The following is a 26,482-nucleotide window of genomic DNA, read 5'->3' on the forward strand; positions in this document are numbered from 1 at the left end:
ATCTTAAGCTCGATAAGTATTGTTTTAAAGAATGCAGGCGAGAAGCTGACCCTTCAATTAAATACAGTAACTACCGTTTATAAAATATTGTTTTATTTACAGACATTTCATGTTATATTTAAGTGATATTTACTTTTAAAATACATGTAATCAAAATATTGTTATTATATAATGAGGTATACATATAAGGCGATGCTAAAATGTTACTCGATAATAATGTAAGTGACGTAGTGTATGGAAACTGATAGTACGCAGTCACGATATAAATGTCCTATTAGCAAATGTCATAATATATATTACAACCATAGAAATGTTGATCACCCTAGAAATGTTTTTGGCACTTCAAGTATAGATAACACTTGTCATCGAACGACGGCTACTAGCGGCCGTACTACCTATACAACGGGTAACATAATTAAGAAATAATTTTGAAGGGTATATGTATATTTTGCATTTGTATATTTCTGAAAATGTTATATTTGTAAAAAATGTTAAATCAAAAGAAGCATTTTTTATTCCATACAAACTAATCATCAAAACATTCATAAGTATTTACTTATGTCAACCCTATTGAAGATAAAAGACCGACATGCCCATAGTACCTACGCTACGCGACGCGTATCTAATAAAGTGACAGGAGTCGCATAATTTTTAATTTTGGATGTTATGTTAGGGCTGTATTTGATTTCTTTTAGTTTTAAACTATGGCAGTGGTTTACTCAAAAACTATTAGGTTTTCGGTTTCACGTTAAAACTCAGATATGTACGTGTAAATGGTTTATCAGAACCAGCACACTAGTAGCTTTAGAGCGTAGAGGCAGTTTTTTATATATTACAATGTTTTCGTGGTACGAAATAACAATTGGTGTGCTCAGAGTCTCGTTCGCGACGACAAATTGACGCGTACACAGCATTTCTAGGGTCCTGTTATTAATATTTCTATGATTACAACACAATGTTAAATTAATGATAGTTGTAAATCATCGTAAACAATTTTATAGGAACTTGTAAACTCATTAAAGAGGAACTACTGATTAAAAAAGGGCACTGGCCTCTTCTCTCATACAACGCTATATAACCACAAGTCGTTGCCCGCGACTTTGTGTGTAGAAATGTTTATGTGTATGCATAAGTTAAACTTTATTGTATAACACTATGCATAACAACATATCGATCTCTTGCTCTATGGAATACAAAAACAAATTCTTTTTTTATATATTAATAGCGGGCAAACAAGCAAGTGGGCATCTCACGGCAACGGTACATTTTTGTGGAATATATATGATTTATCTCTGTGCTAAATTTTATTCAGTATCCGTCTGCGTTCCAAAATTTCTTATTTATGATACTAGTATAGATAGATTTATTTAATGTCATATTAGTAAGATGGGATGCCACAATCAATATCACAAAAGGGATAGAGTAACAAATCTCTAAAGCTACAGATGATAGCGTTAATCTCCTAATATTAGAGGATTCGGATGTGTATTTTCTCGCTATAATGTTTAGAGCATGTCCTCTCGGATCTGTTGTCCTATCGGACTACGAGAGTGAGGGAGTAGGGAGTGCAATTTGTTTGCGCATACACTAAAATATCTACCGCAAGTTGGAAAATCACTCTGGAGACCACCGCTGCGCAAGTTTTTGAAGAAAACTGTATTTTATCTTGGACTAGCGGTCCCCCGCGACTTCGTCTGCTTATCAGTCTACCTTGAAAGATAGGCATGCTGTCGCGGACTTGGCGTTACTTTATCCGTTTCCGTATCCGCTCCGCTCCTATTGGTAGTAGCGTGATGTGATATAGCCTGTAGCCTCGATAAATGGACTATGTACCAAAAAAAGTTTTTCCAGTTGGTTCTTGAGATTAGCGCGTTCAGTTTCACGCATCACGAGTGCTCGAGCTGGCGCAGGTAGGCCGCCACGTCGCGCTTGCCCGCGGCGGCGGCGGCCTGCAGCGGCGTGAGGCCGGCCGCGTTGCGGAGAGTGGTCACCGGCACCTGCAGCGGCGTGAGGCCGGCCGCGTTGCGGAGAGTGGTCACCGGCACCTGCGCCGCGCGGCGCCGCGCCAACAGCCGCACGCACGCCATCTGGCCGAACATGGCCGCGCCGTGCAACGCCGACTGCCCGTTCTGCGACCCACTCGTTATCAACAACTAGTAAAAGTTAACTAGCCACTCTGTACAAGCCAAATAAATATGACGAACACTGCGACTTATATTATTACTTTTGTAGGATTTTTCTCCCAAAAAAACAAGTGAAATAGGTATATGCACATAGAATCAGCCTGGCTGTTTACCGAGCATGACCTTACGGTAATTAGTTTTAGTTTGAAGTCTATTGTAACACTAACAATAAGAATAATAATTCTTTATTTGGTAACTATGACCCATCTACACTATTATATAACAGAATAATTAAAAACAGTAATAATAAAAAGATATATATAAATAAATAAGAATTATAATAAAATATATTAACATAAAATATATTGTTAAGCAAAGTACCTACAACTATGCAAAGATTTAATAAAAGGAACGGATTTGATACTGTAAAGGTCACAGGGGGTAAATTCTGACCACTGGATTATAAATAAATAAATATACAATACACACATCGCAATCTAGTCCCAAAGTAAGCGTAGCTTGTGTTATGGGTACCAAGATAGCTGATGAATATTTTTATGAATATGATACACATAAATACTTATAATATACAGATAAACACCCAGACACTGAAAAACAATTATGTTCATCACACAAACATTTTCCAGTTGTGGGAATCGAACCCACGGCCTAGGACTCAGAAAGCAGGGTCGCTGCCCACTGCGCCAGTCGGCCGTCAAATGTGCCGTCGGCCGTGGATTGTACAATTATGTTATTTTAAATACCTACGTTACATATAAAACAACACATCTTACTGAAAGAAATACAGGATTTGTGAACTTGGCTACGATAGTTAATAATTCATGATGATAAACAACTTTCGTTCCGTAACTTTGAAGTCCCAGAATCTTTGTATAAATATAATCATTATAATCATTGTAAAAAAAAATACGCGGTGACAACCATTACATCAACTGTGTAAACATTTAAGGTCAAAGGATCACGGATGACTATGACCACAGGAAAAAGGTTTAAATGTTTTAAAATACTGATGTGAAATTATTACTTTTAGTTAGGATTGACATTTGTTTTAGATAACTTTCATAAGAAACTGATGTTTCTACCTTTTTTTGACTACAGAGGTAATAATATACCCAACTTGGGTTACGTGGGATTCTCAACAACAATCGACTCTCACCAGATCTTGCTATGCTTTTATCTACCACAATACTAACCGGTAGTATGCCCAGGTTGGGCTTATATTTGAGCAGCTCCGCTACGACGGCGGCGTGGCCCTTGTGCGCCGCTTTGAACAGCGGAGTTGCGCCATCCTGAAATCAATGTAACAATGCAATCAAACACTATTCTAAGATTTGTAAGCTTTTGACATTTTAAGAAGTTTTTTATGCCCTTATAATTTTAAGTGGATAATCACTAACGTTATAAAATAATATTATAATATAAGAATTAAAAGAAAAATTTGTAGGGCGAGTCAAGTGGTATTTTATAAAGAAACTAGATATAGCGTAAAGGGAAGGTGGAAGAGAATGTTATTATCAGGAGTGCTGGTGTATCCCACTTCTGATGATGGCTTTCATAACTTAGCAACACAATATGACACGACGTGGTAGAGTTACTACAAACAGACAAAGTTTCTGACTATTCGTTCACCCACCCACTCAAGCCATCGTGTCGTGTAATGTGCGCATCAGAAGTGGGATCAGTGTGCCGGCTCACCTGGCGCAGGCGGTCGACGTGCGCGCCGGCGGCCAGCAGCGCGCGCGCCACGCGCTGGTGGCCGCACTGGCAGGCGATCCACAGCGGCGACGCGCGGTCGCTGCGCACCGCGTCCACGCGCGCGCCGGCCGCCAGCAGCGCCGCGCACACCTCCTCGTGCCCGTTCTGCGCCGCTATGAACAACGGGGTCGCCTTGTCCTGCAAGCCGGGACGCGGTGTTGTATGCGGTGTATTACATGAGTGCACTAAGTATTATCACACGAGTATTTTAATACCTAATTGTCAACAGTTTAATTAGATTTCATCTACACCTATAATATTAGACTGCTACAAAAGATTCTCAAACATTAGAATGGTAAGTCTACTGAATATATATACACGTAAAATGGTAGTGACTGGCGTATCAGTAGAGTTTCGTGAGTAGAGTTCTTTTTATTAAATTCATACAGAAACAACGCATCGAGCAGTATAAATGTAACTGTCTAGTAAATCCTTTGCTTAGAAGGAATAAAAAAAACAAAGGAATGTTATGATATTCGGTAGAACAATATCATCCAAAAGATGCGATATGATATTATGGTTAATATGGCATTGGGTGTTTTAATGTCCGCAATAAGTTAACTGTTCCAGCCAATCATTTCTAGAAAATTAAAGCATAAATACCTACATGGGTATGTGATTAAATTTAAAAAAAAAATCTATTAAATACATTTGTAGGACTTCTGTCATTTCTGTCACATGAATTTTAAGATTTCAATATTAAATGTGCGTTAAAACATTTTAATACATTGGGCAGAGTACATACTCTGCCCAATGTATTAAAATTATACGATTGAAACTTAAACCAAGAATGGAATCACTTAGATCGTAGACTAAAGATTTTAAACAAAGATTTTCGTGGCTAATCAACATTTATTAACAAGTGAGGTCAGTGTAGTATGTCGAAAAGTTCGTGAAATATCAACAAAAAGAACACGAAAGCGGGTAGTCAGATTCTGCCCGTGACAGCCAACTTGACATCTCGCATCTCCGCAGTCCTGTCGTGACCGCGACCCATGCAACATGCTCCAAATATCGAGAAATCCCATCTTAATATCGGGTTATGTACAAGTCGAAGTATTTTTACCATTTACCTTCATGCAGGAGTTGACGTTGGCTCCCCGGCGCACCAGCTCCTGCGCGACGGGCAGGTGGCCGCACTGGCACGCCACGAACAGCGGAGTGCCGCCGTCCTGCGCACCCACCACTGTACCTCACTGACTTGTACTAGGTTTGCTCGCTCGCTTTTGGGGAGTCGCTTTCGCAACTTCCTTGTATTTTCCTTTTTTTGTTGTGTTGCAATAAAGTTTTTCTATTCTATTCTATTCTATTCTATTCTCTATAGCGTCAAAGTGAAATGGGCCTGTAGTCACTCGATTTAGAGTCTCAAATCCAATCCAGGCCGTAGTCCACCACGCTGGCCAAGTGCGGCTATCAGGCTTATTTTGTTACGATGTTTTCCTACATCGTAATTGCGTGTAATTAAATTACTGAAATTAAAAACGCACTTAACTCAGAAAAGTTAAAGGTGCGTGCCGGGGCAAAGAGAAGCCGAAGCTCTTACCACTAGGCTATCACTGTTCATATATCCTGCTGATTTTTTTTTACACATGCCAAAAGCTAGCTAAGAATTGCAGGCTAATTTGAGTTTTAAAAATATTAGCGATTTAGATTCATTTTATCCTGACGTTCAAGTATTTCGATAAATGAAAACGACTCTTCGATACCGAGCGAGCAAATCTTGTACTAAGTGATCGTGAGTCGATCAATGTAATAGACAGGTAAAAGATATTGTATCTCGGTGAATATAGTTACATCAGAAGCTAGGTCGCGTGCGTACCGTGCTGGGCGCGTCGATGTCGGCGCCGCAGTCCAGCAGCAAGCACGCGATGTCCAGGAAGCCGCCCTGCGCCGCGAAGAACAGCGCGCTCGTCCCTGTCTGACACACGACCCCGCTGTACCCACTGTAGTACCCTCTCTCCTAGCAGCTAGCCCTGGGCTGGGGCTAGCATGCTCGACACGAGCAGTGGCGTGTATAGAGGGTATGCAGGTGATATAAAATGAAGGAAGAATACTTAAGGGTAGATAATCCTTTCTGGAGATTTTGTCATTTTATATCATCTGCATACCCTCTATGCACGCCACTGGCCACGAGATAATCATCTCTACCCGTTACTCGTATTTTCTACAGAGATAGTAATAATAATGTAATAATAAGGTAATGTGTAGACAAAACTCGCTCGTGGCGCACATGCTAGCTTTATACAGGTGATCAATAACGATTTAGTCTAAATTGGTAGCGGGCTAACCTTTTAGGGGTATGGCATGAGTTATATTAAACCCTTATACCCCAATCTCTCAATCGCTTGGCGGCACAACTTTGTCGATATGGTGAAAACTAGCCACGGAGAAATTTCAGAAATTATAAATTTCTAAATATACCCCAGGTTGTAGCCCGGGACCTTCCACTCTTAAGACCACAGGGCTGACCACTGCTGGTTTGGCGACCTCCTCGGGGCATCGAAGAACGATGTACGAGTTTATAATTTCAGAATGTACTCTGCTCTCCTAAACCGGAGCATCCTCAGGAGATGTTGACTTTACAATTAATTTGAATGTTAATTTCGGAGCGAAACATTATACATTGACGTAGATCTGTTTGGTGTGGAATATAAGGATTGAAGAAATTATAAATTAGCCCATACAGATTCTCCTGCTTTTCGCAGAGTATGTATGTACACCCAATTAATTTCCATAATATGTTGAGTTGAATGTCTCTGGTGTAATTACTGAGTGTGCTGAGATTTAAATTCATAAGGCATAACGTAATAAGACCAACACACATTAGCACATTAGGTCAATAACATAAAAGTTTCAATACGGCTAAATTATTAAAACGGTTCGGTATTCAAACCATCAAGAAGTCGTTTATTTCGCCGAGTGCACACTTGAGCGGTACGAAAGCAGCTCATTCATAAACCGTGAATTGCGATGAAAAGCGCCAAGAGCGAGCGCTTTTACAAAATGCCAGCTTTCGAGCTCGCTACATGATTCAGGGCTTTACTACCAACAAAGGGGAATTTTAAATGCGAGAATCTCCCTATATGAGTAGAGGTACTAAGGGCACTGAAGCAAGAATGGTATGTCACCAAAATAAATCTTATGTACCTACCTAGTCAAATCGTATGTATATAAAAATAAAATGACCTGACCGATTTCAATGTTTTCTTTTTGATTTCTTTGCCTACTATAATTTGGTAATATTTCAAAAAAAGGATTTTGAGAACACCATCATTGTACTTTTCAAATAAAATTATATGTAACGTTATTCTTTTGACAATTTCGATTGGAAACTTTAAGAAAATTAAATTTATGAAAACGTATGGATGGCCACTCGCTGCTCGATGGATTCTTTGTAAAATAAGTTTTTGCATTGCAGCTGTGTATCGCATGTTTCAATTATTGTGAATTTTGCTTTAGTGACACATTATTGAACCAGAAGACCTTGTGAGATCAATCGTAATAATAAATCATAAAATCATACGCACACGCACACATATACCTATACACTCACTCACATACTCGTACACACATACTCACACTCCGTTTACATTCATTAGATATTAGGATTTTCGGAATAAAGTACAAATTCATTTATTTCAAGTAAGCCCCTACTTTTTTTGAATCGTCAAGTCTGTCTGTTTGTAGTGAATCTAACACCGGTTCGGAAGGCAGACTCTACCGAGAAGAAGCCGGCAAGAAACAGCAGTTCCTCTATTCCAACATTGACTATTTATATTTTACATTTTAACCTTAATTTTTTTTTATCTTGTGAGAGATGAAAGCAGAGCCGGATACTTCCAAGCAACACAGTACAGTACAAACTCATGGATGGAGTCTAGCTAGCGAGCACAACAAGATCGCTAGAGATACATTCTTTTGTGACTAAAAACAATACCTACCTAACGTTACAAACGTTAAAGTTAGTTTTACCATAGGAGTTCAATAAACTTTTTCATTTTCATTTATGTCGGTGCGGGGATGGCACAAATGGGTGGCACGTACCGTCCGGCAGCAGGCGGGGTCCGCGCCCTGTGCCAGCAGCTCGCGCACGCACTCAGTGTGCCCCATGGCCGCCGACAGGATCAGCGGCGTGGTGCCGTCCTGCAAGCGGCACAAAATATTATGGTCATACAAACACAGCTCAAACAAAACTAAACAAATGTAACATCATCATCTATATTGAATATAAGCAGACGTTACTTTTAATTCGATTATATTTTATGAAAATTAAGCTTAATTATCTTTACTCCGCGAAATGCAGGAGAATCTGTGTGGTGTTATTTATAATTTCTTCAATACTACACACCAAAGCAATGTACGCACGTTTCGCTCCGAAACCGGAGCAACCTCCTGAATATTTGTTAACAACTTGTTATCTTGTTAACAATTGTTAATTGTAAAGTCAATATCTCCTGTGGATGCTCCTGCAGTTCGCGGAGTACATCAAATTAAGCTTAATTTTCTTAATGTATCATCATCTATATTAAACCAGTAGCTTTTGCCCGCTTTTTTCGTCCACGGTTTACGATTTTTACAAATTCACCATTGTGTTACAAATCCACCGTGGGAACCATTTGTTTTCCTGAAATGAAAACTATCCTATGTTAATCTCCATTCTTACAACTAACTCTGTGCCAAAAATCAAGGAGATTGGTTGCTTGGTTAGGGTGTAAAAGAAGGACAAACAAACAAACTTTCACATTGATAATATCAGTAAGGATTACCGGCCCACTGGAAGGCATGGGTCTCCTCCCAGAATGGGTAGGATTTAGGCTGCATTGGACATGTGGTAAAATTCAAGATTCAAAATTTTTTTATTTCAAGTAGGCCTAATATAAGCACTTTTGAAACGTCAAGTCTGTCTGTTTGTAGTGATTCTACCACCGGTTCGGAAGGCAGATTCTACCGAGAAGAAGCCGGCAAGAAACTCAGCAGTTGCTCTTTTCCAACATCAACAATTAGATAGACTTAACACACCTTTGAGAACGTTTTGAGGAACTCTCAGGCACGCAGTTTTCCTCAAGATGTTTTCATTTACCGTTTAAGCAAGGGATACTTTAAATTTAGTAGTCGAAGAGCTTTTTGTGACAGATCACATCCGGGGAGGTATTATCACCATGCTTATTTCTGCCGCTAAGCAGCATTGTTGCAATGCTGTGTTCCGGTGTGAAGGGTGCGGTTCAAATTGCAGGACACAAGGCAGCATGATGCTATAGGCAACGGTTTTCCACTAACCATCATGTGGGCCGTCTGCTTGGTCCGTTAATTATTACTATAAAAAAAACCCGCTCAATCTTAGCTTTAGGTTTAAGTTGGCGAACGAAGTTATCACCATCCCCTTACAATTATGTAAACAAATATGTATGAACGCTTCATATTTTTTTTTGAATTTGAATTTGAATTTGATCACCCCGAAAGGGAGGCCGAAGGTCTAACCACTGAGCCTCTAAATTAAATCGAAATTCAAATAAAAAATTCCACATATTCGGTGATACGAGAAGCGTGGCTTTATTGGCAAAGCTCTCAGGTCGGAATTGCCGAATTGCCGGGGAGATTGCATGATCAAATCATTGCCTGTTTCAAAATTATAATTTACATTTCAACTTTATTTATTTGATTTTTACTCCGAGTGTAGGTTAATAACTTTAACAATTTTAAAATAAAAAGCATTCTTAAAAGAGTTGGTTTTAAAATAATCCTTGATTACATTTGATAGCCCAATTCTCTAGTATGATTGTATGCTATTTCACATAACGCTAGTACGACACTTAGTAGCCGAGCACATGAAGTAAAAGCGCAGGCGTCCGTTGTGACACGGTGGGTCGGGGTATATTATTTAGAAAAGCGGATAAAGTTGCGGGGAACAATTATTTAGGTAGATATATAAAAATAATGAATAAATTATAAAATCCAAATACAAATATACATTTTATAATAATATTTATTGAATTTGATAATTTTAAAACTCTATTAATATTGTACTGTATTGAACCTTTAGTACATGTTAACTCCTTGTAACTGGGCTACTATTTATAACAGTTACATCAAGTTTTTCCTTGTATGTAATTTAGTAAGTACAAAAAGAAAAATAAACAAAAAAAAAAGGTATAAAAAGAAAATCACCAAAATTGTTATGTGACGTCAGCACCATGATGTGATCCAATCGCCAATTATCAAAAATGTAGAACATAGACATTTTTTATTATTTTCCTCTACAAGTTAGACCTCGACTACAATCTCACCTGCTGGTAAGTGATGATGCAGCCTAAGATGATAACGGGCTAACCTAGGGGTACCGCAGTTATATATTAAACCCACACCCCTCGGCTAGCGGCACTTCTTTGTCGGTAGGGTGGTAACTAGTCGCGGCCGAATCCTCCCGCCACTCAAAAATGCATTATCAATCACTCAAAAAATTTTCAAGGTCAACAGACTCATAGCACAAAAGCTCCAAGAAATCGTATTAACGTTGCGTAACTGATTGCGATGCGAGCGCGTTGTCGGTCGATAGCTCATAGCGCTATAACAATTACGACCTCTTGCTTACTTGGCGTAAGCGTGTAAGCGACAGCGATTACTGGAGCTCGATCATAGCAATCTTAATAACGAAACACAAGAAATGTTGTGTAAGCGTCAACTTGACGCCGCCAACTAGACTCAGAGCACTCGAATTTCAACAAAACATCTGTCGCGTAGCGACTTTATTGGAAATTTTAAAGAACATTGCCTGTTACGATCTGAAACAACTGGTGTACGCTGTTGTGAAAAACAGAATTGTATACTCCCGACAAGTGTTCTCCATCCTTAAAGTACTATAGCTCTGGTTATTACGATTTCCATGAGCTTCAACTACTTTTTTTACTATGTAAATGTCGACTTTAAAGTCGAAAAGTGATGTAGCGTTCCAGTTCGATTTCGCGTAGAAAACAATTAAGACAGGCATGGGTTTAATATAACTGCCACATTCCTGCTTCATCACTTACCAGGAGAGTTCATAGTCAAGGACTAACTTGGGCCGAGTCTACCGAACTAGTTTTTAAAGATTTTTATAGTCTGTGCCCATGCTTTGTCCCCTCGGAGGACAGAGGAATAAAAATTTATTGATATTACAAATACGCATATTTTGTTATAATCAAATATACAAGATATAGTTATTTTAATTAATAATATAATAATAGATACATCTTTAATGTCTTAAAATTAAAAGAGAAAAAAAGAAAATAAATAATTTGAAAATTACAAAATAAAACTTTCTTATCGCTCTAATCGATATTTTCCAGACAAGCCTTTATGGAAGAATCAAATATAACGAATGGATGGCGCTTTGATCGTAATACTATATTCTATACAACGCGATTTTTAATCGCTGTCACTAGTAACTTAGGTACGAAGAATAGCTATCGAAATAAATGACCAAAAAAAACTTGAAAGTGGAGCACGCTACTATAGTACAATCTTTGTGATAGATTGAGTTCGGTTGCATATTATATGAAACCAACCTGTTATAGGCGATTCGATTTTCTTTATGTAGTAAGTTTTTCTGTTGTCGAGATTGCGTATGACTAATGAATAATGGTTATTATAGACCGGTCAATGCTTGACTACCCGTTATATTTAATAATTTATTAGAAAAAACAGCTCGTACGCGCGGTTTCACTCTCGTTACCTTTGGATCGTATTTTGTTTATTTAATTCCCCGGAAAAAAGGTAATGACAAGGTTGCTTGGAAGCATCCGGCTCCGCTTTCATATCTCATGTAACGTAATAAATGTCTATTTAATTACGTTACATAAATTTTATAATAATATTGTTGGAATTTGCGCGCGGGCAATCTTCCGAAATGTCGCGAAACTGGATCCCGGCGCGAGGGGAGCGGTGCGCGGGGACCAACCGCGCTCGCGTCTTTCTAACTGGACGAAAATTCCAGGGTTCGAGTTTCGAGTCTCAAGTTCGAGTTTCGAGTCTCAAGTTCGAGTTTCGAGTCTCAAGTTCGAGTTTCAAGTCTCAAGTTCGAGTTTCGAGTTTCGAGTCTCAAGTTCGAGTTCCTCGCTTCGAGTTCCTCGTTTCAAGTTTCAAGTTCCGGGTTCGACTCCCTGTTGTTGTCGACGTCACCTCCGACGCCGATCTCCGGGTGCAGCTGAAGACCACCTCGTCTTCGCCTGCCTCGCCTCGAGTCTCAAGTCTCAAGACTCCCTGTTGTTGTCGACGTCACCTCCGACGCCGATCTCCGGGTGCAGCTGAAGACCACCTCGTCTTCGCCTGATCCTTCTGGGCCACGCAATCAACGGCTACAAGGGCAGTGCTCGCCCACTGCAGAATTTGGAAGCGAACTAATTGACTGGCCCTTTCACCCACGACCGCTGACCTTGTTACCCTAAATAAATTTGTGATTACGTGTTCCATCTTTTACTAGACCTAACTAGAACCGTTACACTCACAAGATAGAAAAATAAATTTTAAAATGTAAAATGTAAATTGTTGATATTGGAAAAGAGCAACCACTGAGTTTCTTGCCGGCTTCTACTCGGTAGAATCTGACTTGCGAACCGGTGGTAGAGTCACTAAACACAGACAGACTTGACGTTTCAAAAGTGCTTATATTAGGCCTACTTGAAATACTTAAATGAATTTTGAATTTGAATTTGAATTTTGAATTTGAATTATTTTATCCCACTACAAGTAGACCCTTGACTGCAATCTCAGCTGCATGGCTAGCGTGGGCAGGAGACAATTATCTCCCCTGGGAAAGTATAAAAATATAACTTCTCCCACACATTTATTAACTCCAATTAACATGTCCACCTGCTAAAGCACGGGAACAGGGAGAAGTTTACCCCCTCTTTTATTATTGAACATATATTATTTCCACTTGTGCGGCGATGCTCTCAGAGTTATATTATATATACCTATATCCCTAATTGGTAAACAAATTATAAATCTCTCGGCAGCACAGCTTTGTCGCTAGAGTAACTAGCCACTCCGAGGCCTTCCAACAAACTATCCCAGAGAAAATTCAGAAATGATGAATTCCCAAAATACCCATCCGGGATCGAATCCCGGACCTCCCAGTTACAAGACCACATCACCACTGCGCCAGGGAGCTCGTCAATGCTGATGTTATGATAGCCTCACTTACTTTAGGTACGGGATATGTAATGTATATTTTTCATATAACTCGCTCCACAAGACTTGTTATCTAAAGGCAAAGGACGTCATAACATTCTTAAGGCTTGGCGGGGTGCGTGGGTGTAATATGGTACGAGTATCTACTGAAATCCGTTACCACTTTATGGGTTGTAATGCGATTTGAAATGAGAAACTTCCCGCATTTAGAAAAAAATCTGTTCAATCCAATATTGCTATAACGCTTCGGAGAAAGATTTCATCTCTCGCATAATTTGAATGTTGCATTCGCCAGAGCCCACGAAGCGTGAAACATATATAAAAGTATCTATAGATTATTCAATTTATTAAATCCATTTCCGAAACATTGTATTGAGGTGTTATTGAAATTTGTCGCGAACTGTGAGAAGTATAGTTTAAATAAAACTTATAGTAATATTTTACGGGCCAAGCAGATGGCCCTCCTGATGGTAAGTGTAAAACCTTCGACTATATATAGAGCAAGACTTCATAGGGCATGCAAGGCAGTGGCGTGCACTTCATGTATGCACAAAAGCACTGCCTACCCAAAAATGTTTGTATAACTCATAAATGCGCAGAATTTTCACATTTTATGGCAGCTTCCTTCTTTATGCATGCCCTGGGCAAAAACCCTGTGCACGCCACTGATGCAAGGTGCACGTCCTGCAACATGAGCATCAATTTGAGGCGTAGGTGTTAAGTCTCATGTGCGTAAAATTACACCGGCAATCGCACCCTTCAGACCGGAGCACGCCATTGCGACAATGCTGCTTAGCGGCAGAAATAAGCAATGCTACATCCTCGGACGAGCTGTCACAAAAAGTTCTACTACTACTAAATATATAGTTAGTATAGTTGTTTACATACAGGTAATGGTGCCTTTGTCTTGGGCGCCCCTAAACCCCATGCTACACTCTGGATTCGATATGGCTTTACATTGCATTCGTGTTGCATAATCTACTATTTGTTTCCGTAGTAGCTTTTTGTTCTTTACTTTGCATATAAACAAGAAACGATAGAATATAAAGGTAATATTGTAAAGTGACGAAGACTAAATTATCGTCTTGATGGTAGTAACCTGGTAACCACATAAGATTGCTAACGTGTAGTGGAATAAAAAAAATGCTGTTCTAATTTGATGCCATTATTTCCTGAACATACAAACTCTTTAAGCTTTAAGCTGTGTGTATCAACTCGGCCAATCATAGCGTGCCATTTAAAGCAGCCAAATAAGCCAAGATAAGCCAGCCAATCCCTACCAAGCCTAGGGGCTTTTTGAATAAAGTGAACATTATGAGCCGAAACTCTGCCAAACTGAGTAAATTGTAATAGTTTAACATTAAAATAGATGTATGATTGTGACTATCAAGTTTTGCTTTGTTATTTTATGCCCACCGTTTCCCTTTATGATATTCATATAGTTAAAAAAACTGTTAAAGGCTTGTACATAAAAGGCCGCTGTACTTAGTGCACTCGCCATAAATCATCATCTGAATGCTTCCTCTCACGGACACGTCATTAACCTAAAAACGAACGGTCTCTGCGCGGAGTGTTACGGAACACGCTCAAACATAAATAGCGCTGTTTACAAAGCAGTATTTACTCTTGAGGAATTAAGTTTTATATAAACAAACTAGCTTTGCTTACGGGGAGTAAATTTCTGTACCTACAACACAATTTGACGATCACTCTTCGCGTTGTGTTGAGTGTTAATGCCCCTTTTTTTTTGAGATATTTTCTCTCAGTGTTTTGATAATGTCTCACTAACCTGCATTGGCGCAGGTTGGTGGGTCTATATTCTAAAATCATCTCTCCGTTGACGTGGTTTGTGCCCAGCAATGGGATGTTAATAGGCTGTGGACGATGATGAATGTCTCATTGCTGGGAAATCTCCTCCTAGGGGAGAGGGGTTATCATCACCATATCAACTATAATGATGATGATGATGATGATGTTTGATCAACTATGATGATGGTGATTATGATTTTAAAGTACAAATAGTTCGCAACGTAAGTTCGCATGTTCACTCACCCTGTCCCTGGAGTCAATGTGCACCTTCCCCGTGTCCAGCAGCTGTTTGAGGCGCTCGCAGTCTCCGCGTAGCGCCGCCAGGTGGAACTGCACGTCCGTGCGAGACTCTTTCTGCAACAAAAGAAGGGCATCAAGACCCTTGGACTGGAGATATTCTAGTGGGAAGCGAACGAGACTAGTAACGACAAAGACGTGTCGCAAAACGATAATTGAACGATTACGTATCTCGCGAGAGGCTTACGACGTCACTTTTGTTCATTTATTGTATGGAAAAATTACGTCATTTTTGTTTATTTATTGTATGGAAAACTGACGTTTGACAACAGTGATTACAAGATTTACGCCTGTCGCAAGCCTATCGCGAGATACGTAAGAACCCTGCCGGTACGACGCCGATAGAAACCGATTGGGATGGGTTCAATATATAACTTCCAAATTCCATACCCCTAGCAATGGCTAGCTAAGTTATATAATTTATTAGATTAAATGTCACTTTGCATCTTCGGCATCACTAATACTTCAGTCAAAAAAATTGTTACAAGTTCTATAATACCAGCACTTTTGAAACGTCAAGAATTTTTATTTGTATGCCTGTAACACTGTTTTGGAAGGCAGATTATACCGAAAATAAGCCACTTGTGAAATGTCAGAATGTCTGTTTGTAGTAACTCTACCACCGGTTTGGAGGGCAGATTTTACCGAAAAGAAGCCGGCAAGGAACTAAGCAGTTGCAGCATTTTGCAGTTCGTAGTCTTTTCCAACCTCATTTTACAATTTAACAATCATTGTTCTATCTAGTGTGAGATGAATGCGGAGCGGCTTGCTGCAGGAAACCCTTCTATTAGGGATTTGATCAATGGAACTTACTTAAGTGAAGATTTAGTCTTAGATGGTAGCGAACCTGGTGTTAATCAATGATTGCAGCCAAGTCAACTTGTAGGGGAATAATTAAAATGATAAGCGCATCGGCTATCAAAATTCGTTCGAATTTAATACCTTATTTCGGTTTCACTTGAGGTGCAGACGTACTAATGGACAAGTGTACATCAACAAGTCGGGCATCACTCATGCCCATTTTCTCGAAACATAGACATCGCCTTAATCGAATGCCTAACGATTTACGTGATGTCTACAGAAAATAAAACTCTTAGGTGGTAACTATTGGTGTACGGTGGATTTATGCGTAAGAATCTCCTTAGATTAGGCGTTACTTATTTAGATCTTCTACTTATTGTCTTATTGATCGTTAGTGAAAACGGGCATCAGTCTACAAGATGCTGCAACGTTGTTCAGTTTCAATTCTTAACGTGCTTCGAGACATCTTACTTATTTTATAGTGATAATTGACGGGCTACATAATGTACTTTTGTAGGTTGCCTGCTAGAGATCGCTTTTAGGCGATAAGGCCGCCCATAGCTGTTTGCGTGTTTTTATTGCTTTTATATGGTGTAGAATAAAATGTTTTTTGTTTTGATTTTGATTTAATTATCGCCTATAATACGGGCAACACTCAGGTTAAGAGTAGGAACTTAGGTAGACACAGAATCGTCGAACTTCACTAAATATTGTTACACAAAATTCTAAATAAATTTTTGACAAAAGAACTTTTATTACTATTGAAATGTTGTCATTTGATTCAGTGCCAAGTTCAATATAAACGCGTCAACAAGACGACGAGGTGTCGCAATCAGGTTAATCCGATTGGACAACAAGCGTGTTCATTGTTCCTCGGTCACAGTTCACAAGAGTTGGCGCGTCTCACGTGTTGTTGCGATCAATCAACGTTATGAGGAATCAGGGTTCCTGATAGACTGATAAAATTAACGATAAATTAAGTTATGTCGGACCTGCAATACAGTTTAAATATTTTAATTCACTGATTATATATGCAGTGTGGTGACGGCATATCAGAATACAGATGTCATCACCCTTTCTTTTCCTGCGGGTGTCGTACGAGGTGATTAACGGAATTTATCAGAGTTACTAGTAGTAGTTAGTACTGCTATCACCAGCCCTGTCCTGCCCAGTCTGCCAAGTATAGTGATTATCGGCATATGCTTAAGCCCAGCAGTGGACTATTATGGGCTTTTTTTTAATAAATTAATAAATATACTTAGATAATACACACATTTATTTATACTATAATATACATAAATTCTTATAATATACAGATAAACACCCAAACATTGAAAAACATTCATGTTCATCACGCAAACATTTTCCAGTAGTGGGAATTGAACCCACAGCCTTGTACTCAGATAGTAGGATAGCTGCCCACTGCGCCAATCGGCCGTTTAAACCTAACCTAACCTAACGTCGTAAACGTAATAATAACGTAACGTAATTGATGACGATAAGGAATGCATATTTCAAGTTTATTTTTTCCCGCAAAAATTTTTTTTATTATTTTATAAATTTAAGAATACTTCTGTCCGCAGAGATTTATTTTTCGGCATAAAAGCAGTCTCCAGCACTCTATACAAAAAGTCACGTCTTTCCGTTGGCATTGCTCCGCTTCGTGAAAGAAGGACAAAACATTAACCAACATACTTTCGCATAGATAACATTATACTATTATTTTCTACATACGAATAGAAATCTGGTCACGATACAGATACCGTTACATTATGAGGTTTACTACGCAATACTTTAAATGGCAGCTTACATAGGTCCAGTGGAGGGATATAGGTCATTCAAGATAATTTCTTTGTCTGTTTTAATTTTTAGCCTACTTACTTATGTTGTTTTTCTTAAGTTTTTTTACATTATTTATTTATTTAGTAGTATATATTATTTATGTACTATAAATTGTGAATGAGAACATAATATGATACAAAAAGTGTACAAAGGAAAGCTTATATCTCTATAAGATATCTCTTTCAGCTACCGCAGGATGTGAGTAAGATGATTTTATTTTATTGTAGGTCAAATTTTTAGTAGTTATCATTTAGTATTTTGTACCTTTATTAGACCTAACCACAATAAAAAATATTATAAGTAGTGAGTGATAAATATACAATAACTACCTTCATAAGAAGGCAACCCTATTTCCAACTGTAACGTATTATAACTAACTGTTTACATTGCTATACGCGAACACCGTTCACGCGAAACCGACATTAGTCAGATGAGCCAAATTGGTTACTTATCTATGTTACGTGCGGAATCAGAATTTTAGCTGTATCATCTTCGGTCTGTATTACTTATATACCACTAATGGGAAAAGGGTTGTTTCTCTCATGAGAAAATCTGGTGTAAATAGATTACCAGAGAGGGTAAAAAATACCAGCCAATCGGGATTTTGCGCTAAGCTTTAGGACTAACTAGGCATATAAAAATCTCCTCACAATTATTAAAAAAATACGTTTGAACGCTTCACTAGACTCCAAACAGTACAAAAAACTTTTTAGTTCGAATGTGCTGTCCCAAAACTTGAGTTATGTTTGGATCAACCTTAAGGGTGCTCCCTCACCGGGAGCATTCACGTGTACTGTAACATTATAGATTCGTCTTTGAGCATTACATTACAATTCTACCTCCCTGACGCTCCCTCACCGGGAGCATTCACGTGTACTGTAACATTATAGATTCGTCTTTGAGCATTACATTACAATTCTACCTCCCTGACTGACGAGTATTTGCGTGTAATGTAATATTGATTCGACTTTGAGCATTTTCAGCATTTCATAGCAAGATGTCAGACGAAGCGGTCGTTGTGCTGAGTGCGGCAATATTAATTCGACATTGTTATTTACGTAAAAAAAAAACACAGAAGAAACGATATTGGTGTCATGAATTATATCAAAACCGGCAAAATACAGGCGGTTTGGATATTTTAGAAAGAATCAACCGACCCATAAGTAAACTTAAAATGTTTTTAAGAATCTCTTCTTCGGATTTTGAACACTTAATAAATCTCATTGGACCATATGTTAAAAAAGAAGATACTAATTATAGACAAGCAATAACAGTGCAAGAAAGATTAGCTGTTACGTTACGATTTTACGCATCTGGTGATTCTTATTCAAGCTTGCAGGTTACTTTTAGAATGTCCAATCAGATTATAAGTTGTATTATCAAAGAAGTGAGTGAAGCTATAATTGGATGTTTAAAAGAAAATATACTGGTGAGTTTATTAATCTAGTTTATTAATCAATCAGATCTCCAAATTCACGCATAAACCCCTCACTTTCTTGGCTATTAATACTGGCTTCAGGCGAAGAAAGTTGGGCGTCTGCAGTGGATGGAACTGCTGCTGGTGAGGGTGTACTTTGGAGGCCTGATGGTCCAGCATGGTTTGATTCATTACGCGAAAGTTGAGAATCAGGAGTCCAATATCCATGTTGCTGGTACATGTACTCATATTCACCGCGATCGGCACTAAACAAGATATTGGAAATGTGGTGCTGTACACAGGCCCTAGTATTTTGAGAGTACGTCTTGAGTTTTTCAGTAATAAATTTCCCAAAAGTAGTGCATTCATCCGATTTAGCAGAAGTAAAGTCTTGCAAAATTTGGAAAGTCGAGTGCATTATTTCATCACTTCCATCCACCTTCGCTTTTTTCCGTTGTGGTGCATCAGGATTTTCAGGTGGCTTGTTGCGAGTCTCCTGCAAGTCTTGTGTCCCAGGTTCACAAGGAATCTAAAACAAGGTTTTTTTTTTCAGTTACCTAGCATACCAGATGGTTGGCTAAATTTGGCTGAAAACTTCAATAACCAGTGGAATTTCCCTCATTGTGTCGGCGCTATAGATGGCAAACATGTAGTCCTGCAAGCCCCATACAGAAGTGGAAGCGATTACTATAATTTTAAAGGTTTTTTTAGTATAGTTCTATTTGCGGCTGTGGATTCAAATTACAATATAATATATATAAACTGTGGCTGTCAAGGGAGAATCTCTGATGGAGGAGTATTTAATAATTGTAATTTGTATACTAAAATGCAGAATAAATCTTTGAATCTACCACAGCCAAGAGCATTGCCGATGCGGAACAAAGAAATTCCTTATTATTTTATTGGGGATGAAGCTTTCGCATTATCAGAAAATATAATGAAAGTGTATTCAGGACATCATCGTAAAGGAACAAAGGAGAGAATTTATAATTACAGACTTTGTAGAGCACGGAGAGTAGTCGAAAATGTGTTTGGCATTATGTCAGCAGTTTTCCGAGTGTTGCGGAAACCCATGTTATTGCAACCAGAAAATGCTACTTTAGTAGTTAATGCCATAGCACACCTACATAACTTCTTACGAAGAAATCGGCGAAGTAGGGATTTGTACACACCTCCGGGATCTTTTGACAGGGACAATTTAGGAGTAATCACACCAGGATCTTGGAGGGCTGATACCGAAGAAAATGCTGGTTTAATGGATTTGGATGAACAACAAGAAGCAGCACAAATAGTTCCTCAAGAGATACGTGAAGAAATTAGTAATTATTGTTCGCAAGAAGGAGCAGTACCATGGCAAAACGAATATGCTTAATGTTTATTAATGTCCTGCTTTATTTAGCCTTGATAGGTTAAAAAATATTTAAAACCTGTGTAAACAGATATTAAATGTAATATACATAATATACTAACTGAATCTGTTGTCTTCCGTGGTTCATATCTGTCCAGTATAAATGATAAAGCTGCATATGCGAACCAGGTACTAGTATATACTTCTTCTGCACCTGAAATATAGATTATGTAATATGTACTGAATTGAATAAATTAATAAATAAATAAATAAATAAATAAATGGTGAAGGCACCTATAGTCCACTTGTTTAGGTATGCGGATGCCCAGTTTTGAAGTGTAATCAACATTGATCAAGATCATTTCTAATCAAGTTTACATTTTTTCTAAACAAATGGCCTATAGTGAAGGTATCATCAACAAACAAAACATGCCCTAGGTACACACGAGTCGTGTGGAATGTGACCTCTCCGCCACTCACACTCACCCCTTGCTTGTCACAGTTATTGTCATGACTAAAGTAGATGTAGGTACATAAATAAAATATGTTACCCACCTTTTCCGGTTCCTGAAGCACTTTTTTTCATTTTGCTCTTTTCTCTTCTAAGAGATGCTAACAGGCTTGTGATTTTCTTTTGACATTCTTCTACGGTTATTCCAAATTGATCCGATAATTTCACCCAACCGTCTTGTTTTATTATTTTATTAAAGTGTTGAGGATGCTTAGGGTCCCATAATTCCCTGATTTCCCTATATTTTTCTATGAATAATAGAGTCTTCTCTTTGTCCCAAGCCATTACTTAAATTTACAACTGTCCGTGACGCCAAAAAAATCTCCGAAGCGTCAGAAACACTTTATGACAACGTGCGTTCACTTCACTGTCACGTAGGCTACTGAGCGGGCGGGCGGGGGGCTAGGGGCAGTGAAGCCCCCCGCCCGCCCGCTGAAGCTGTGAAGCGCATTGATGTTACAAGTTGTATCAAGATATTACACATTGTATCAATACAAGGTGCGCATTGTAATGCTCGGTTCTCCTCCTTCACTGATGTATGCCCGTTTTGTATCATTACAAGGTGCGCATTGTAATGCTCGGTTCTCCTCCTTCACTGATGTAATGCTCAAATCTGTAACGTTACATAACACGCGAATGCTCCCGGTGAGGGAGCACCCTAATAAATAACATTCAGGACATTACATAAGCAAATTGCTGTGACCTATTAAAAGTACCTAAGTACTTTCAAAATTAGCTCGTTAGTCGACAAATCCGTGTTAGAGGAAAAATCATTTTTCGAAGGATCTGCTTGGCAATAAAAACTAATAATCATCTACCATTTACATTGTGGAACAGAACAGCTGAATACCATCGCGTACCTCAGTAACCAAAGCCCTGAAAGTGCCACCATCGCGTGACAATCTAGCTCGGTGCAGAAATAATAGCTGTAGCGGCCACCATGTAATAACGGATAACTAGCTGACATTTCTGCACGTAGGTCTGTAATGGAGATTTTATGTCATGACGATATTATGCCTTATCTAAATATCATCACAGCTGGACCACGTAATTGATGTTTACCATAAAATTGGGAAAAGTGTTGCTAGCCCACAAAGCGAACAACATTTCGCGGTTGTGAATGAGCCATACCTCGGGGCGTCTTCTCTGTTTTTGGAAACAAAAAAAGCCATGGCTGTATGAGGATTCTATTTGTTCTGTGGTTTCACAGGATAAATCAGAAATATAGATTATCATACGCGTATCTGTGTGTGTGTTTCATGTGAGGGCGATGGAGCGCGGAACAGCCACGTTAGCGCGCCGGTATGCGTCCCAGGCTGCAGGAATTACTAGGATTTTAGTACACACTCCACTATCATTCTACCATATCCTATAACATAGCCTAAAGGACATAAGGTCTCTTCCAACCGAAGGGTTTGCCAATAATCACCACGCGGGGCAGACAAGTAGTTGAACGCTTAACTGTTTTGCTTCTCATTTTCTATGTTTTAAACCCCGACGCAAAAAAGACGAGGTGTTATAAGTTCGACGTGTCTGTGTGTGTGTGTGTGTGTGTGAATCAACCGATTCTAATTTTCTTATTTGAAAGATGAATGTTTTTAGCCATATTTAATGAAAATCGGTCCAAGGTAGCCGCCATCATAAAATACATATTTTTTCACAACTCCGTCAATATGGACATCAAAACGAAGCGATTTTTTAATTTAAAATTTTTTGTTCTTTAACTGTGTGTCTGTGTGTGTGTTTGTTTATGATAATCATTTGTTCAACAGCCGGCATGAATAATGGCTTAACGTGCTTTTTGACGGATTATAAGAATGTACTTATTATACTTAGTTCATTTTTTTTTATTTTATTAATGTTGATGAAGTCTAAGATGCTAGGTAGCTAGGTTAGGGTAGTATCTATTAGTGATTCCAATATCGCCCCTGTCTGGGGATCGATCCGGGGATCTTACATTTACAAGACCGCACACTGCGAGGAAGGCCGTCAAGTATCGTATCGGATGTACTGATTACATGTGGAATATCCTGGTAAATCAATGAGGTGGTAAACCCAGCGGTAGGTAAGGCGATCCGATCATTCCGCGCGGTAAACCGTGCGGCACTGCGATGCATATTGAATTCCTCGCAGAGCCGAGCGACGGACCATATACGTGAAGTATTCATATACAATTTTATATACCTATCGCGTTTCTCCGCCGCGCCAATTCGTCGCGGCTGGCTGGCATGTAAATACTTTAGTATAAACCACCCTGATGCCCGTTTTCGCTAAACCTAGGAGTCGCCTTAACCGGATGCCTAGTGATTTAGGTTATTGCTAGAGACAAAAAACGTTTAACGAACTCTTAATAGTATTCTTAATTTAAAATTCATAATTCGTTTAAAGGAAATTGCATACAATTGTACAATAAACTACCCATTGACATCTTGGAGATGTCTCAGTTCAAAGTTTGTATTAAACGTAAGCTTATAGAAAAGTCCTATTATAGTGTAAAGGACCACGTATTCGATAAAAAAAGCTTGGGTGTGAATTATTGCTCTAACCAGGTTGCTCTTCTAATAATTTGACATTGTGAGATAGTGATAACAAAAAAAACACCCGGCTAAGTTTGTTGTGGGCTTCTTTTTAGACCAGGACGCGTTTGGAACCCTCGTAGCTTTAGTTTTAAGTTTACGAATGTGGTTATCCATCACCTCACTACCGTGTAATTCTTATATTCGTTAATAAAGACATTTTTGACTTTGACTTTAATAATAATAATATGTTATCCCTAGCCGCTTCGGATACGGTCACTGCACACTTGTTGCATTGTTAAAAGGGCTTCGCTCGTGTGCCCTATCTTTGCACTGAAAGATCGAGGGCAGTGAGGACAAGTTAAGGTACAATCAACGTTGGCGGCCGATTGGCGCAGTGGGCAGCGACCCTGCTTTCTGAGTCCAAGGCCGTGGGTTCGATTCCCACAACTGGAAAATGTTTGTGTGATGAACATGTTTGTTTTTCAGTGTCTGGGTATTTATCTGTATATTATAAGTATTTATATGTATTATATTCATAAAGATATTCAACAGCTATCTTAGTACCCATAACACAAGCTACGCTTACTTTGGGGCTGGATGGTGATGTGTGTATTGTCGTAGTATATTTATTTATTTAAAAAAAAAAAAAAAAAAAAAAACGTAATTATACATTATGTTCCAGTGTGGTTACGAACTCTTATGTGATATCTAACGACATTAGGCGCCGTCTAAAGTTACGAAACAGATACGACGGATCGAAAAGTTAAGGGAACTCGTAAACTGACACAGATGACAAAAAATATAAATTCGGTCTTTTTATTAACCCTAAATTAAGACGACCAAATGGTTCTGCAGAGTCCATCAATTAGCGCACTAAGGGATTACTGAAGAGGGAAGGTCGCTCGCTCGTTTCTCTTCTTGTGAGTTTACTCGCGACTATCGAGCGTGCATTAAGAAGCTTCGCCCGAATACTTTTTATAAGCATAGCAGCTGTGTCACGGTTTTCTCTACATCTAAATGTATGTCATGTTACACGTTGAATGAATATGCAGTAGATGGAAACATTGTTTTCTACTCACTTAAAGATGTTTAAATCAGTAACAAACATATTTGAGTGTTTAATTTTCATTGTCTTAAGGAAAGCTAAAAGGTTTTTTTGTATAAAACCATGTTAAGCGATTCCAACCGTTAACATGTCCGTTCGCAAAAAAAAAATACATTTTTTTTAACGGAACCTCCATTTTACCAGGTGGTACACCCGAATTGCTCACCCAACCAATTATATCAATCTGGGTTACCAGCGCAACTTAAATATTTCCCTCAACAAAGATTTACCAACTACGCGGGAGATATTATTTTGTATTCCGAATTGCAGACAGCCGGTTGGCGCAGTGGGCAGCGACTCTGTTTTCTGAGTCCAAGGCCGTGGGTTCGATTCCCGCAACTGGAAAAATGTTTGTGTGATAAGCATGAACGTTTTCAATGTCTCGGCGTTTATCTGTATATTATAAGTATTTATGTTTTTTATATGCATAAAAATATTCACCAGCTATCTTAGTACCCATAACACAAGCTACGCTTACTTTGGGGCTAGATGGCGATGTGTGTATCTTAGTCTTGATAGAAAAATCAAATACTACTTATTGGCCTGATCCGTGCTTAGAACCCTTGGCCTCCTGATCTGCCGAGACCGACCAACGAGAAAGACAACCTATATAACAAGCTATGAATAAAAGTTACAAACGTTTTATTAAAGTTTACGATGTCACTATTGAATCAAACCGACTTTATTGAATAGCATGCTCGGCTTTGGATCAGGTGACGCGACTGGGTTCGATGTCGATTTCCGGGTCGGGAGAAAATTCACAGGTCAAGTTTTCTGTCAGGAAATTCTCAGTATCTCTCCAGAGTCAGAAATTAGACGACGTATGTTTCACCGCCTTGGCGCAACGGTGAGTGCTATAATTTAAGCAGAAGGTCCCGGGTTCGACTCCCGGCTGGGGCAATTTGGGAATTTATTATTTCGGAATTTTCTCTGGTCTGGTCTGGTGGGAGGCTGCGGCCTTGGCTAGTTACCACCCTACCGACAAAGACGTGCCGCTAAGCGATTTAGCGTTCCGGTATGTTGTCGCGTAGAAAACGATAAGTGGTATGAGTTAAATATAACTGCCACACTCCCTGACAGGTTAGCCCGCTACCGTCTTAGATGTCGTCGTAGTGTAAATAAAAAAAAATATAAGGAGGTCGCGATGTGATAATTTTCGTTTAAGCCCGCCAACCTGGAGCGGCCTGGAAGGTCAAAGTATTTATAAGCTAAGGAATCGCGAGGATAAAGTTATATGAACCAAATAACTGCCTTGACTTACTTCTCTGCACAATGGTTTTTAAATTAACTGTACTTTTTAGGCAATGTTTAGTCTATGTTATAAGATTGTTATTATATGTATTAAGTTAATAATCAAATAATAATAATCAAAACTCCCAGCGTTCAAAATCTCCAAATCTCCGTAACAAAGCGATCAATAGCCAACATCCCCACTGGGCGCGCGTGCCGTCGAAATAGAGAGTTGTTTACATCCGGGCGTTGCGCGGCGTCACTCGTCACTGTCAGGTTTTTGTGTTCCTGCCGCAAAAACTGACGGAGGCGGGCATTGTTCGTGCTAGCAGAATCGCGGCGCCACCCGTATGAACAAATATGTATTTTTTACGAGCGGCGTCGGCTTCGGTCGCATACAATTAATTTATAATTATTTTTTTCCGATACATACTTTTTTCCCCTGTTATACAATTTTGAAGATAGTTTAAAACTGCTTTGGTCGCGTACAATGAATTAATAATACATTATTACTGATATTTCTATTACTTCGTACGTCC

The 26,482-nt window shown here is 38.9% G+C and overlaps 3 protein-coding genes across 5 annotated transcripts in view; 1 reads left to right on the top strand and 2 right to left on the bottom strand.

Moving 5' to 3' along the window:
* Nucleotides 1-685: 685 nt before the first annotated feature.
* Nucleotides 686-26,482, bottom strand: part of LOC120624370 (ankyrin repeat domain-containing protein 29-like) — a 52,003-nt gene continuing 26,206 nt past the window's right edge. The window contains exons 2-9 of one of the 3 annotated variants that reach the window (XM_039890874.1): nt 15,117-15,227; nt 7,944-8,042; nt 5,719-5,817; nt 4,973-5,071; nt 3,840-4,037; nt 3,338-3,433; nt 2,046-2,129; nt 686-1,997 (exon numbers count right to left, since the gene is read on the bottom strand). In XM_039890874.1, coding sequence (XP_039746808.1) covers nt 1,887-1,997; nt 2,046-2,129; nt 3,338-3,433; nt 3,840-4,037; nt 4,973-5,071; nt 5,719-5,817; nt 7,944-8,042; nt 15,117-15,227 — 897 coding nt within the window. In that variant the 3' untranslated portion in view covers nt 686-1,886. Of the gene's footprint in view, nt 2,130-3,337; nt 3,434-3,839; nt 4,038-4,972; nt 5,072-5,718; nt 5,818-7,943; nt 8,043-15,116; nt 15,228-26,482 lie in introns of all 3 variants that reach the window. The other 2 variants (XM_039890875.1, XM_039890873.1) reach the window with 2 other exon arrangements.
* LOC120624369 (protein ANTAGONIST OF LIKE HETEROCHROMATIN PROTEIN 1-like) lies at nt 18,578-20,702 on the top strand. Its single transcript, XM_039890872.1, has 2 exons — nt 18,578-19,242; nt 19,784-20,702. Exons 1-2 carry the CDS (start codon nt 18,811-18,813, stop codon nt 20,600-20,602), a joined length of 1,251 nt encoding a protein of 416 aa, XP_039746806.1. The 5' UTR covers nt 18,578-18,810; the 3' UTR covers nt 20,603-20,702.
* LOC120624371 lies at nt 19,241-21,399 on the bottom strand. The gene is made up of 3 exons (XM_039890876.1): nt 21,134-21,399; nt 20,701-20,792; nt 19,241-19,759 (listed from the first exon to the last, which is right to left on the bottom strand). The coding sequence occupies exons 1-3, from the start codon at nt 21,372-21,374 to the stop codon at nt 19,265-19,267; spliced, it is 828 nt and encodes a 275-aa protein (XP_039746810.1). The 5' UTR covers nt 21,375-21,399; the 3' UTR covers nt 19,241-19,264.

Source organism: Pararge aegeria, chromosome 6 (genome assembly GCF_905163445.1).
Source record: "Pararge aegeria chromosome 6, ilParAegt1.1, whole genome shotgun sequence".
NCBI lineage: Eukaryota > Metazoa > Arthropoda > Insecta > Lepidoptera > Nymphalidae > Pararge > Pararge aegeria.